The sequence below is a fragment of the Bufo gargarizans genome, chromosome 3 (genome assembly GCF_014858855.1).
Source record: "Bufo gargarizans isolate SCDJY-AF-19 chromosome 3, ASM1485885v1, whole genome shotgun sequence".
Classification (NCBI taxonomy): Eukaryota; Metazoa; Chordata; class Amphibia; order Anura; family Bufonidae; genus Bufo; species Bufo gargarizans.
Window position 1 is genome coordinate 158,833,980 of NC_058082.1, and position 16,023 is coordinate 158,850,002.

General features: G+C 44.2%; 1 protein-coding gene across 1 annotated transcript in view; it reads right to left on the reverse strand.

Moving 5' to 3' along the window:
* Window positions 1-1,937: 1,937 nt before the first annotated feature.
* LOC122932239 (inactive dipeptidyl peptidase 10-like) overlaps window positions 1,938-16,023 on the reverse strand; it is a 176,034-nt gene continuing 161,948 nt past the window's right edge. The window contains exons 24-25 of the mRNA XM_044286533.1: window positions 13,312-13,385; window positions 1,938-2,550 (exon numbers count right to left, since the gene is read on the reverse strand). Of these exons, the coding sequence (XP_044142468.1) occupies window positions 2,428-2,550; window positions 13,312-13,385 (197 nt within the window). The 3' untranslated portion in view covers window positions 1,938-2,427. The remainder of the gene's footprint in view (window positions 2,551-13,311; window positions 13,386-16,023) is intronic.

Below are 16,023 nucleotides of genomic sequence, written 5' to 3' on the forward strand. Positions count from 1 at the left end.
CTGCAGGTGACATCTACTACATGATCTGTACTCAGAGAGTTATCACTGTGTTATCTGTGGTGTTACATAGGACTGCAGGTGACTTCTACTACATTATCTGTACTCAGAGAGTTATCACCGTGTTATCTGTGGTGTTACATAGGACTGCAGGTGACATCTACTACATTATCTGTTAAAAAGTGCGTGCCCAGAGGCGGGGCGCAATTTTTGGCTTGCCCCGGGTGCTTGCAACCCACGCTACACCACTGCATCTGTCATATCCTTAGACTGTCTAGTCTGTACACCTAAGTTTTGGCACATCCTAAGCCACAACCCTTTTATGCCAGGCCCCACCCATTGCCGTATAACTCAGACATAGGCAGTAGAAACATTTAAAGAGTAACTAAACTTTTGAGTAAAATTTTTATATGATGTCCCTAATGCCCTAATAATAGTTTTTCTAATATATTTTATTAATGGATTATGTATTTTTATTAGACTTTTCCCTACCTAAAGCACACCATTCCCTGTGCGTTTAAAATTGACATTACGGTACACCGCTGACTGCTCAGCGGTGTACGGAGTACAGGCTGTAGGCACTTTATGAATGGGGCCACAGCAGCAGTGCGTACGGGCAGGAGCGCATATTGCTGCTCCTGCTTGTGCCCCCAGGAGGTTCACTAACTCCTGGCATAGCACATGGGTACCCTGTACCCATGTGCTATGTATGAATTATCTGAGCGGAGCGGGTTCTGCTTCTGCCTGCTCCGCTTAGCTAAGAGAACTGCATGTCAGCTCTTAGCTTAGCGGAACAGGCAGAAGCAGGAGCAGCTCCGCTCAGCTAATTCTGGCATAGCACATGGTTACAGGGTACCCATGTGCTATGCCAGGAGTTAGTAAACTTCTGGGGGGCACGGGCTGGAGCAGCAATATGCGCTCCTGCCCGTACGCACTGCTCCTGCGGCCCCGTTCATAAACTTCCCAGTCCGTACTCCGTACACCACTGAGCTGTCAGCGGTGTACCGTAATGTCCGTTTTAGGCGCACAGGGAATTGTGCACTTTAGGGAGGGAAAACTGTAATAAAAATACAAAACCCATGAATAAATTATATTAGAAAAACTATTATTTGGGCATTAGGGACATTATATTAAAAGTTTACTGAAACGTTTAGTTACTGTTTAATACACTTAATAAATATGTTGCAAATCACATATGCCTGTTTTCTGGTGCAAATTGGATTCTGAAACATTTTCATCTCCTCCAATTGTCTTAATGTTGAACTTATTCCAACTCACCTGTACTATTTTGTACATCTTTTACATATTGATTGTGCAGTATACATTATTTTCTTTGATCACAAGGCATCTTTAAATTGTCTATAGCTTTCTAACTATTGACAACTATGGTAAGTGGCTTACCATAGACAGGGTATAGGTCTTTGTACAAGGTATGGCTTTAGTTTATTACAGGTTTCCTCTGTGTAAATTAAATGTATCGTTGATGGACTGTATGCTGTACATGCAGAATTACATATGTACAAAGAAGAAGAAAAATATCCATTAAATCAATTAGTTAACATCCAGATATCATACACATTGGGAACTTTGCTGCTCTCTATAGGTATAGAACATAGCAACTGATTAATACAGCTAATAACGGGGGTTTAGAACCAATCACAGTGAATACTTTGAAGCAGTCACCAGTGTGTCCTTAGGCTTCAGAGTAGGCAGGAGCAGAGTCCATGACATTGCATTTGAGGACCCTTGATGGCAGGCATTCGTCCAAGCAGAGGAGACACAGGTGCTGCAGGCGGTTGCCCACCTTCAGGAGGTTCCCACCATGAAGCTGAAATAAGCATGGTCCTCAGAACGGTGGCGCTCCCAGCAAGGCAAGGTTTGTACTGTTGACCCGAGATTGTAAGGCTGTTCATACTTGTGTTGGTGGAGTCCATTGACAATCGACTACTTATAGGGTCCACACAATGTCACATTCTTGGAGAAAAACAGGATTGTGCATGTTGGATATTGTTCTGCTTGGAGATAGGCCACTGCAAGAAGTGTCTCCCCATTTTAATAAACAAGCATGCCTAATGAGCTGAGCTTACATTTTTATGGAGGGAGGTCAGGGGACATAGATATAGGCTGAATGGCTTTCTTATGTATATAGCCAACTTGAAAGGTTGTATGAATGATATTCACCATGTGATGCTTTATGTAAAGTTAGCTGCTCAAGATTTTAGTCTCTGTATTAATTTATAAGTGATTTAATTAGGAATCATCTGAGAGGTAATGGTAATCACTGCCAGTAGTCGAGTCACAAGTTCATTCATTAATGTTAAGATTATTTGTCTTCCATTGTTTCCAGCAGATACGCCCATCAATGTTCATTCTGGTTTCTTGTGTAGTATCGACACCTTGTGCTCTATGTGTGCCTCACCGGGTCCTCACTTACTCCTCTGTCTGTCTGATGCCTCCACTCTGAAGGCAGCTCTGCAGGTAGGTCACTATTGACAGGCTCAGGTGCTCCTGGCTGCCCTTTGACAGGAAGAAATGGTCCTCATCAGGATAAATCTGGAAAAAAGATAAAATAACTTCTTTGTTTTAATAAAATGTAAGTGTTTCTATAGTCTTCAAGGAACCCAGACAGGTCATATGTTGAGGATTCACACATCAAAAGTGGACAAGAGTAACCAGTAACTACAGCAGAATGATATACAGTATAGATGCAAGGCAAAGAGCAGTAGGTTCATTGTATAGTACAAACCGGATTCCAAAAAAGTTGGGACACTATACAAATCGTGAATAAAAACTGAATGCAATGATGTGGAGGTGCCAACTTCTAATATTTTATTCAGAATAGAACATAAATCACGGAACAAAAGTTTAAACTGAGAAAATGTACCATTTTAAGGGAAAAATATGTTGAATCAGAATTTCATGGTGTCAACAAATCCCCAAAAAGTTGGGACAAGGCCATTTTCACCACTGTGTGGCATCTCCCCTTCTTCTTATAACACTCAACAGACGTCTGGGGACCGAGGAGACCAGTTTCTCAAGTTTAGAAATAGGAATGCTCTCCCATTCTTGTCTAATACAGGCCTTTAAATGTTCAATCGTCTTGGGCCTTCTTTGTTGCACCTTCCTCTTTATGATGCGCCAAATGTTCTCTATAGGTGAAAGATCTGGACTGCAGACTGGCCATTTCAGTACCCGGATCCTTCTCCTACGCAGCCATGATGTTGTGATTGATGCAGAATGTGGTCTGGCATTATCTTGTTGAAAAATGCAGGGTCTTCCCTGAAAGAGATGACGTCTGGATGGGAGCATATGTTGTTCTAGAACCTCAATATATTTTTCTGCATTGATGGTGCCTTTCCAGACATGCAAGCTGCCCATGCCACACGCACTCATGCAACCCCATACCATCAGAGATGCAGGCTTCTGAACTGAGCGTTGATAACAACTTGGGTTGTCCTTGTCCTCTTTGGTCCGGATGACATGGCGTCCCAGATTTCCAAAAAGAACTTCGAATCGTGACTCATCTGACCACAGAACAGTCTTCCATTTTGCCACACTCCATTTTAAATGATCCCTGGCCCAGTGAAAACGCCTGAGCTTGTGGATCTTGCTTAGAAATGGCTTCTTCTTTGCACTGTAGAGTTTAAGCTGGCAACGGCGGATGGCACGGTGGATTGTGTTCACTGACAATGGTTTCTGGAAGTATTCCTGAGCCCATTCTGTGATTTCCTTTACAGTAGCATTCCTGTTTGTGGTGTAGTGTCGTTTAAGGGCCCGGAGATCACGGGCATCCAGTATGGTTTTACGGCCTTGACCCTTACGCACAGAGATTGTTCCAGATTCTCTGAATCTTCGGATGATGTTATGCAAAGTTGATGATGATAGATGCAAAGTCTTTGCAATTTTTCGCTGGGTAACACCTTTCTGATATTGCTCCACTATCTTTCTGCGCAACATTGTGGGAATTGGTGATCCTCTACCCATCTTGGCTTCTGGGAGACACTGCCACACTGAGAAGCTCTTTTTATACCCAATCATGTTGCCAATTGACCTAATTAGTGTTAATTGGTCTTCCAGCTCTTCGTCGTGCTCAAATTTACTTTTTCCAGCCTCTTATTGCTACTTGTCCCAACTTTTTGGGATTTGTTGACACCGTGAAAATTTGAATCAACGTACTTTTCCTTTAAAATGGTACATTTACTCAGATTAAACGTTTGATCTGTCATCTACGTTCTATTACAAATAAAATATTGACATTTGCCATCTCCACATCATTGCATTCTGTTTTAATTCACAATTTGTTTAGTGTCCCAACTTTTTGGGAATCCGGTTTGTAATTTATTGGGGTGCCAAGAGATCATAATCTCTGTAAACCAAAGATTAGAAATATAGAACTACAGGTAGGTAACGTTTTTAGGCAGATTTGGGAAAAATGCTAAGTTACAATGCTTTCAAAATAGTGTTAAGAGTTTATTTTGATCAGTTAACAAAATGCAAGTGAATGAACAAAATAAAAATCTAAATCCCATCAATAATTTGGTGTGACCAGCCCGTGCCTTCAAAACAACATAAATTCTTCTAGATACACTTGCACACAGTTTTTAAAGGAACTCTGCAGGGAGGTTGTTGCAGACATATTGGAGAACTAACCACAGATTTTCTGTGACTGTAGGCTTGTTCAGATCCTTCTGTCTCATTATGTAATACTAGACAGACTCAATAATGTTGACATCAGGGCTCTTTGGGGCCATATCATCACTTCCAAGACCCCTTGTTCTTCCTTCTTAATGATGGTTCCTAATGACACTGTTTGAGGTCATTGCCCTGCTGCAATCAGAAGCCTTCCTGATGGTATTGCTGAAATTCAACCCCCAACTTGCAAGGAACCTCCACCACGCTTCACTATTGCCTGCAGACACTCATTATTGTACTGCTCTCCAGCCCTTCGGTGAACAAACTGCTTTCTGTTACAGTCAAATATTTTTCCCCACCCCTGTTCTTATGTTTTCATGCATAGTGGAAACAAAGCCAAGTGACTACACTATGTACTAAAAAATAGAACCTTGGGTGCAAAAAAAATTGCAGCAGGTGCACTGGACTGATGAGTCAAAATGTGAAATGTCTGGCAGTAACAGAAGCAGTATGTTTGCCCTGCTGATGTCACGGCTGTGTCATGGTCTGGTGGTAGTGGACCGTCACACTTTAGCCGTGCATGCTTTTTGCTGGTGGCAACGTGTAGTTTGTAGCATGTTTAGACACTTTCCCTTTATGTCTGGTTCCCTTCCCATTTCTTGTGTTTATGGGGTTAAGGTGTGAGCAAGGTGGAGCTGGGTGTGGCCCCTTGGCTCTTATAGTACTGGTGTTTGGAGCCTGAGGTTTTAGTTGACTTCAGCTTCTGGTGGAGTTGGAGTTATACTGCCATCCTGGACCTTTCCATCTGTCCAGCTTGGGGCCACCTTGTGGGACATTGAGGTCCTTGCCTATGTCTAGCCTTCCCCATTGTTGTTATGTTTGGTGCTGCACTTATGGGTTGATGTTTGTCTAGTTGTTTGTTCTATGTGTGGTTTGTCTATGGTGTGGATAATCCCATATGGTTGCTAGACATGTTCTGTTTGTTGTACCTCCGGAAGGGAACTACAAGCCAGCAAGCTGTGGCTTCCGGTAAGTGATCTTGTTGTTCTGTTGTCTGTGGTCATCTGGCCACAGGACACTTACCTGCCGTTCTTTTGTTGCTTGCTGTCTCCTCCTTGTTACTAGGCCTGTGGGAGACTGATTTATCTGTGTCATGGATAATTTGTCCATCTCTTATTCCTGACTTCCATATTGCAAGGATCGATAGGGCCCAGGTTCCGGTGCATGAGTCCTCCTACCATCTGGGTTTGCTCATGCGGTTAGGAGGTCAGGGATAGGATGAGGGTGGTGATAGGAGGTGTCCTTCTCCCTTATCCTGGCTTCCAGGCCTAGTGGCTTTCCTTAATTTCAGACTTTGGACGGTGGGGAGTTTTCCCCACTCCCCATCGTTACAGTATGTCCCCACAAGGTGGCCCTCAAGGACAGGGCAGCTGGAAATGCCCAAAAAAGAAGTTTAGCATCCAGCCCCCACAATAAAGGCTGAAGTGAATCTGACCTCAGGCTCTCAACACCAAGGGAAAGCGCACACATGCATAAACAGCAGAACATTGCCACTGGCAACCAGCATGCGCAGCGAAAGTGTCACGGCAAACAACCTCCAAGCCGCGACAGCTGAGTTCGTTCAAAACCTGTGTGCAAGTGTACCTAGAAGAATCAATGCTGTATGGCAAAGAGCGGTCACACCAAAAATTGATTTGATTTAGATTTTTCTTTTGTTTATTCAGTTTACATTCTGTTAATTGATAAAAATAAACTCCTCCTCAGGCCACGCATCATGCTGCTGAAAAAGTGCTGAACTCTTCGTTCATTATGTAAATTACAGTGGCAAGAGTGGGGTGGGGAGAAGCGCAATGCTGAACCCTTGTCCCGGGTGCTGGAAAGCCTAGCTACACCTCTGATGAATGGGATCTACACAAGCAACATAACAGAACAAGCTACGCTGCGTCTGTAACTCTGGGAGTTACGGAAGTTGAGTAGCCTGTTCTGCTATGCTGTTAGTGTATCTTCTATTCACTACAATGGGAGTTACAAAAACAGCAGAGCAATGGCCCTCTCGGCTATTTCCATAAGCCTGGCCACCAGGCTATTTCTTATGGGTGATTTTTCAGAAATTATCTATTAAAGGGAACCTGTCACCTCCAAAAACCATCCCAAGCCACCAGCAGTACCTGACAGTAGCCAGCAGTGTGTTTCCGATGATAATTTTCTTCCTGAAGACCGATGCGGCTAAAGCTCAGAAAACTTTCTTTTATCCCCTGCCCTCGCTATTTTCTAGTTATGCTTGAAGTCAAGGGGGCAGCGGTCTCCTTGCTTCAAGCATGGGCATCCGCAGAAATTTTTCCAGGGGGGGCATAATTTTATTGACATTGAAACGGGAACGTGTATGAAGCCTAACTGCAGATATAAGTGTGTACAGGGACTAAACTTTAAAATAGGAAGCCACCACAAAAGGAAAGACCAGTTCTTCTTATTTCACTTGAATGTCTATTAATTTGATATTATTTTTGCACCCTTTTGTTATAATCTCAGCATTCAGCAATATGTTAATTTGCATTTTGTCGCCAACAAATGAAATGTTGTGTTCTGTACCTGAACTCTTCTAGGCTTTTGTCATATGTAACTTACAAGCAGATGGTCTGCAGAATACCAGGCCTACCACCAGTATTACCCCTTCATATACCGCCTGCCTGCCTGGTCACCCTGCCTGAAAGGGCAATACTGCCTGGTATATGGACAGCAGAGATGGCATCCTCTAGGCAGTACTGTCTATGGTCATCCTTCACCAGCACCCTGACTGCCACCTGCTTGGCCTGGCTCTCATTGCACTTCACTGCCTGCTGCTTGGCTATCAGTGACTCACCCCACACCTCAGGGTCAGGGAGTGACTCAGTAGTCACACTGTGACTGTCACTCACTGATAGCCAAGCAGGTGGCAGTCAGGGTGCTTGTGAAGGATGAATTGACCATAGACAGTACTGCCCAGAGGATGCCATATCTGCTGTCCATATAATACCAGGCAGTATTGCCCCTTCATATACCGCCTGGTCACCCCACAGCTAACACTGAGGGAGTACTGTCACACTGACTGGTCTGTGACACTGACTGTTACTCACTGTGTTAGTGTCGCTCTCGCTCATTCATTCAGGCTGCCTGTGGTTGTGGAGTCCTGAAGCGGCCGGCACACTGCGGGCGGCTCTTCTTCTTGCTCCGGCTGCGCAATGTCTTTCCCGCCCGGAAGGTGGGCGGAGCTTCGTACTGCCGTGCGCGCCCGGCCCTGGTGATTCATCAGGGCGCGTGCATGCTCCTGATAGATACCGCTCCTCACTCTGCGGCGCTGCGCAGTGTAGCAGCTGCAGAGCAGAGGCAGAACTTAGTTCACAGATTTCCAGGGCCCCAGGATGCCCTGCAGACGCCCATGGCTTCAAGTCAAGATAACCCCCTTCCCTGCCCCTTCACTGTGACTTACAGCGCTTATGCAGAGAGTTCGGCAAAGCCAGCCAAACTGCCGGCTGTCAGTCACAGCGAAGGGGCAGGGAAGGGGGAATGGTTATCTTGACTTGAAGCAAGGAGGCCACTGCCTCCATGACTTCAAGCATGACTAGAGAAGCGTGCCTGCCAGGGGATAAAATAATGTTTTCTGAGCTTTAGCCGCATCGGCCTTCAGGAAGAAAATTATCGTCGGAAACACGCTGCTCGCTACTGTCAGGTACTGTTGGCGGCTTGGGATGGTTTTTGGAGGCGACAGGTTCCCTTTAAACTCTATTGATGAGATCTGCTGTGTGTTGTAAGTAGCTTGTTCTGCTATGCTGTTAGTGTACTGTATCTTCCATTCACTCCAATGGGAGTTACAAAAACAGCAGAGCAAATGAGGAGACACATAGTTCTGTAGTCCATTGTAGTGAATGGCAGGGGCGTAGCGAGCGGGAACAGGTCCTGGTCTCCAGTGCTCCTCAGCAGGCCACACACTGCCCCATTGTAGAAATGACTTTTCTTGTACACAAAGCGGACAAGAATAGAACATTTAAGGAGAGAAGGTAGGTTATTGGTGGCTCACCTGGTCAGTACAATGTGTAGGTGCTGACCACGTGGCACGCCGAGAAGACCGGGAAAACAAACACTGCAGAGCGCAGCAAGGCTGCTCCAACAACCAGGACACCTCGCAAAGAAAGGTAAACAGTCAGGGTGCAGTTCCCTTAATGTGTGGGACGCCACACTAAGTACAGCACCCGACTGACCTACTACATATATTTTTATATTTTTACATTTTTGTATTTTATATATATTTTTATCCTTTTTATTTTCTCACCGCTCTACCCATATATTATATACCTCCTATGTGACCAAGACCGGAGGTATAGACAGACAATTTTTATGGACTACATACAAATGGACACAACTACTCACTGTACCCACGGAAGGTGAAAACCGCTATTAAATAATTACTGCAGTGCCACACCTCCACTCTGCATATATTTGCTATTTTTGCTACTCCTGTTATTTTTTGGTATATTTTTTGACATATCTCTGGTATTGTGTATCTGCAACGCTGTATATGGCAAAACATCATTCTTATTGTTATTTTTATTTATGAGAACCTCATCCTTTGGACCTCCACATTTTTAGAACCTCTACCTCTTTATTTCCCACTCCTAAAACGTACCCTTACAAAAATAAATACATATCTTACTATCCCACATACTGCCTCCTTAGCATTATTGATAGATGTAGAGTGCCGGTTTTTCCACTATATAAGAATAGAACATGTTGTATAATTTGTGGCATGGCATTGTGTAGAAATAAATGGGTCCAGATTCAATCCGCAAAAAATGTAGATCAGATGCGGACTGAAAATATGGTCGTGCAAGTAAAAGTGGACATAACATTATTTGTATAGATAAGGGAGCCCCTCAAGATCATCTTCTCTGGTGGGCCCAAGGAAGTCCAGTCTAAAAATGGCTGTAATACAGTGGCAGCCAATCTTTGGTTCTACTGAACCCATCTTAAGGTGGTCATACACATTCATCTAAAGTTGAACAAAATGGATGATTTCAACCAAAACAAATGTTTGTCGGTTGAAAATGAGCAAAGAACGATTGTTTTAGCCAACCAATGGTAGACCATTATCTTCTGAAAAGAAGCCAACTATGTTCAGTATTTTTGTGCAATAGTTGGATGAAAGATCTTTCTTTGAAATAATGTTTCCAGAAAGGTCTTTGGTCCATTGTCCCAATTTCATTGAACATGTAGGACCAGTTTAAACAACTAAAGGCCAACAAGGGCTAAATGTGTATGGCCGTGTCTGTGAAACAATCACCAAATGTTTGTTTGCTAAACTCGATGTTCAACCATCAACCAACTTCTTTGTAATGTGTATGACCACCTTTAGATTTCCATAGTGGTGTCACCACCAGACATCTGAGAAGCTCTGACAGACGTCCTTTAGAACCTCCTCCTTGAGTTTCCTTTTGTTTTGCTTTCATTTTCTCATTTAGTTAGCCTCTCTCAGCTGTCATGTAGTTGCACTGATTGCATCCCTTTAAATCCCTCCCCATACTGCATCACTTTGCGGTTTATATTACTTCCTGGAGTGTGTGCATGCTGATCCTACTTCTGAGTCTTCTACAGATAAGTTTTGTTCGTTCATTTGTGTTTTCCAGTTTGCTGGATCCCAGGTGACCCTGACTCCCTCCGTATCAAGTGTAGGGAGCCGGTGGTCGTGTCCTCTCACTATTATAGGGTGTTTAGGTGTTATACAGTCGAGGTACGAGGATATGCGATCATCTGCCGTTGGGATTTTCGCATAGGCTGAGCAGTTAGGGAGAGAGCCAGGTCTGATGCAGGGCTTTCCCTTTTGTTCCTTAGTTTTGGATCCAGTCAATAAATTGTACGCTAAACTGGAAAAATGTGTGTTTGCGGTTCCAGAAATTCAATTTCTGGGGTTTCTTCTCTCCACTTCTGGTTTTCGCATGGACCCCGAGAAGGTCCGCGCTGTGCTTGAGTGGGAGCTTCCTGAGAATCAGAAGGCGCTGATGCGTTTTTTGGGTTTTGCCAATTATTACAGGAAGTTTATTTTGAATTATTCTTCTATTGTTAAACCACTCACTGATATGACTAGAAAGGGGGTAGATTTTTCATCCTGGTCGGTAGAGGCGCGTAAGGCCTTTTCTAATATCAAGGAGAGTTTTGCTTCCGCTCCCATCTTGGTACAACCTGATATTTCTCTACCCTTCATAGTTGAGGTTGATGCTTCTGAGGTGGGTGTGGGTGCGGTCTTGTCTCAGGGTCCCTCTCCTGCCAAATGGCGACCGTGTGCCTTTTTCTCGAAGAAACTCTCCTCCGCAGAGAGAAATTACGATGTGGGAGATAGGGAGTTGTTGGCCATCATGTTGACTTTTGAGGAATGGCGCCATTGGCTAGAGGGAGACAGACACCCTATTACCGTGTTTACTGACCATAAGAATCTGGCCTACTTGGAGTCAGCCAAGCGTCTGAACCCGAGACAGGCCAGATGGTCTTTGTTCTTTTCAAGGTTTAATTTTGTTGTCACGTTCCGCCCTGGGGTTAAGAATGTGAAGGCGGATGCCCTGTCACGTTGTTTTCTGGGAGGTGGGAATTTTGAAGACCCGGGTCCCATTTTGGCTGAAGGTGTGGTGGTCTCTGCTCTTTATCCTGAATTGGAGGCAGAGGTTCAGGTAGCCCAGTCAGAGGCTCCTGATCTTTGTCCTCCTGGGAGGTTGTTTGTGCCTCTCGCTTTAAGACACAAGATTTTTAAGGAACACCACGATACTGTCCTTGCTGGGCATCTGGGGGCAAGAGCCACAGTGGATCTCATCGCTCTGAGATTCTGGTGGCCGGCGCTTCGTAAGTCGGTTGAGGGTTTTGTGGCAGCCTGCGAGACCTGCGCTCGTGCCAAAGTCTCTCATTCACGGCCATCAGGTCCTCTCCTTCCGTTACCCATTCCTTCCCGTCCTTGGACACATCTGTCCATGGACTTCATTACGGACCTGCCTCGTTCCTCGGGGAAGACTGTGATTCTGGTGGTGGTGGACCGTTTTAGCAAAATGGTGCATTTCATCCCTTTTCCTGGCTTGACAGAGCGCGTCAATCAGAATCTGGAGACATATCTGCGCTGTTTTGTGGCGGAGAATCAGGAGGATTGGTGTTCTTTTTTGTCCCTTGCTGAGTTTGCTTTAAATAACCGTCGTCAGGAGTCCTCTGATAAGTCACCATTTTTTGGTGCATATGGGTTTCATCCGCAGTTTGGGACATTCTCTGTAGAGGGGTCTTCTGGTTTACCTGATGAGGACAGATTCTCCTCGTCTTTGTCATCTATTTGGCAAAAGATTCAGGATAATCTAAAGAGCATGAGTGAGAGATATAAGCGTGTGGCGGATAAGAGACGTGTGCCTGGTCCGGACCTGAATGTTGGTGATCTGGTGTGGTTGTCCACTAAGAATATCAAATTGAAGGTTCACTCCTGGAAGTTGGGTCCTAAGTTTATTGGGCCTTACAAAATCTTGTCCGTCATCAATCCTGTTGCCTAACGTCTTGATCTTCCTCAGACTTGGAAGATCCATAATGTTTTTCATAAGTCCTTATTAAAACCTTATGTCCAACCCATTGTACCCTCGTCTTTGCCTCCTCCTCCAATTATGGTTGATGGTAATCTTGAATTTCAGGTCTCTAGGATTGTGGATTCTCGTGTTGTCCGCGGTTCTCTCCAGTACCTCGTTCATTGGGAGGGTTATGGTCCTGAGGAGAGGATGTGGGTCCCAGTGACGGACATTAAGGCCACTCGTCTCATCAGGGCTTTCCATAGGTCCCATCCTGAGAAGGTGGGCTCTGAGTGTCCGGAGTCCACTCGTAGAAGGAGGGGTACTGTCACCACCAGACATCTGAGAAGCTCTGACAGACGTCCTTCAGAACCTCCTCCTTGAGGTTCCTTTTGTTTTGCTTTCATTTTCTCATCTCGTTAGCCTCTCTCAGCTGTCATGTAGTTGCACTGATTGCATCCCTTAAAATCCCTCCCCATACTGCATCACTTTGCGGTTTATATTACTTCCTGGAGTGTGTGCATGCTGATCCTACTTCTGAGTCTTCTACAGATAAGTTTTGTTCATTCATATGTGTTTTCCTGTTTGCTGGATCCCAGGTGACCCTGACTCCCTCTGTATCAAGTGTAGGGAGCCGGTGGTCATGTCCCCTCACTATTATAGGGTGTTCAGGTGTTATACAGTCGAGGTACGAGGATATGCGATCATCTACCATTGGGATTTTCGCATAGGCTGAGCAGTTAGGGAGAGAGCCAGGTCTGATGCAGGGCTCTCCCTTTTGTTCCTTAGTTTTGGATCCAGTCAGTCGGATCTTCATTTTGTGTCTTCTAGTTTCCTGTACACCTTCCGTGACAAGTGGTCTGGTTGCTGCAGGTGTTGCAGCCAAATCATGGCAATGTGAAGCCAACCTAATAGCAATTTAATATAAGCATTTTCCCTTCTATGAAGAACATGGATATGCAACACACCAGTGTTTATAGATCATGTTAGATCTGCATTTGCACTAGTGTTTAGCACGTTCTAGTGGTAAGACATATGTGTCTTCGTTTCTTTATGCTAGTTTTTTTTACCTTCAGATGTTTTCAAACACTCTCCATAGACTTCAATAGGCCTAAATGTGTAGACTTACCCTGCTTGTGACATTAGATCCAGACTGGATCAGAAGGCTTAGAAGTTCAGCTGTATGTTGGAAGTGCACATTGGCTTTTGATTGCAGAAATTATACGCAAATAAGGAAGGAAACAGACTGTTAATGAACCATATAGAGAAGATGCATCCCAACCAGAGAAGAACAAAAACAGTTTATACCAATAAAAATTAAATGTATTAATAATTCCAACCCAGAGGTCACTTTTTATTAAAAACCAATAACCCTGAGCTATCACATTGCTATTAAAGGGCTTCTGTCACCCCACTAAACCTATATATATTTTTTTGCTTACTTATAATCCCTACACTGCGATTTATGGCTACATGATCAAATTAATCATTTTGGAGAGGCGCTCGCTCGGCCGCTCTATCCTCAATGCGCCTGCGCCGATGACGTCACATCTACACCCGGCGCATTGAGGATGGAGCGGCCGCCTCTCAGTGCGCCTGCGCCAATTGAAGACAGGTACGGCCGCGGCGCAGGCGCAAGATTTTAAATGCAAACAGGCAGGGCCAGCAGGGAACGATCCCGTTCCCTGGCCCTGTCAATCACAATGTGGAGGGGGCGTCTTTGCGATCGGAGGATGCGGCTGCTACCAGCAAGTAGCCTCCCTACTTGCTGGTAGCAAGGTAATTAGCATATTTTAAAAGCTTGTTTTAAACTAAATCTACAGGACCAAAATGATTAATTTGATCATGTAGCCATAAATCGCAGTGTAGGGATTATAAGTAAGCAAAAAAAAAAGGTTTAGTGGGGTGACAGAAGCCCTTTAAATTAGAATTAAACACAAGCCTTTCCATGCATAGATTACTAACGGCCAAGGGGTAACAAGTGTGTTGTCAGTTACCCAAATTGGGGGTTACATTGTGTGTGTGTATACTATATGTTACACACAATGTATTAAATGCAGGCATTGTATAAAATTCCCGGGCAGTATGAAATGTCTGTGTTATTTCATTCATTTATATACTTTGCCAAGGCATAATGTCTAGGCCAGTGATGGCTAACCTTGGCACTCCAGCTGTGGTGAAACTACGACTCCCAGCATGCTCCATTTATTTCTATAGAGTTCTGAGAGCAGCCAAGCAAGGGGGGCATCTTGGAAGTTGTAGTTTTACCACAGCTGGAGTGCCAAGGCTAGCCATCACTGGCCTAGGCAATATATAGAATGACGAGTACTCTTTAGGCAAAGTATGAAATGTTAACAAGTATTATTTGTTAAGCTATTATTGATATGAGCATGAAAGAATGAAATGCAAAATAAACTACACTTGAAACCAGTATTGTCTTCACTTGTTGCAACAAGGAAGACTAGAAGGGCATTTTGAATTACGGTATACTTAATGGTCTTTCTCACACAAGAGCGCTTCTTAGTTTGGCATTTTTTCTTGCACAGAAGAAATGCAAATGTGTAATATATTTACCTGTCCGGGCTCCAGCAGAGTGATCCTCAGCCTTGGCACAGCTGTGTCGGGAGAGGCGCACTGCTAAGCCACATTCCCTGGTGAAGCGACAGCATCCTGAGCAATGCTATGTGTCTCCCCACGGTGTATGCTGGAGGAGATTAGCAGTGGGCTGATTGCTCAGCTGCACTATTCCTGTTTGCTAGTGTTCTGACTAATGGAGGGCAGAGTCATGACCTATCAAGTTCTGGTCCTGGGACTTGATGCTCTATTTTAACCCCTTCCTGGCCATACGCCAATGCCAGTCATAGTCTCTGACTCACTAGCTGTGTTCCTGGTTACTTGTTACCTGCTTATTAGATTGCTTATTCCTCTGACCCCGGCTGGTCTTCTGACCATTTTCTGTCTCTCATTTGGTACTGCGTTGTCTGTCTAGTTCTGATCTCAGCTTGTCTTCTGACCACTCTCTGACTCTTGTTTGGTACTTCATAGCTTGTCTGGTTCTATCCCATTTGTGTCTGTCTTTGTTGTTTGTCTGTCTCTGCTCTTAAATACCTTAGGGACCATCGACCAGTTGCTGTCTAACTATCTAGGGCTTGTACTGCAAGTAGGTAGGGAAAGCGGGTTAGGTTCTAATCTTTGGGCTCCTTGTCGTAACAAAATGTTCTCAATAAACTACACATTATAGAATAGCTGAAGAACAAAACTTTTTTAATGAAAAACAAGAGAAATAGACCAATATTGTCTTCATTTGTTGCAACAAATAAGGCTATAATGGTATTTTGAATTGCACTTAATGTCTTTCTCAAACAAGAGAACTTCATAGTTTGGCGCTTGTTCTTGCATAGAAGAAATTACACTTATTGTAATAAAAAGGTGGAAGAACAGAACTTTTATACTGAAAAAGAGACCAGTTTTTGTCCTGACTTGTGTTATATTGCTGTTGCTGTATGGGGGTGATTTTATGGCGCTGTCACTGTGCGACAACATCTGGAAGGTAGTATTTTATCCTTTGCCAGTTTTGCCAACGACGACCTCTGCAAGAGAGTATTTAGGCATTACATAAAATGCCTAGGAGCTGTGTGAAATATTAAGAGTTTCATACTTTGCCTGATTACTTTAGGCCTCATGCACATGACAGTAAATAATGACTGTGTGACAGCCGTTTAAGTAACGGACGTCACACAGCTAACGGACGTCACACAGCCATTTTTCGCACCAATGAAAGTCTATGGGGCTATTCACATGGCTGTTCTTTTAACGGCCATGTGAATAGCGTCCATCCAAA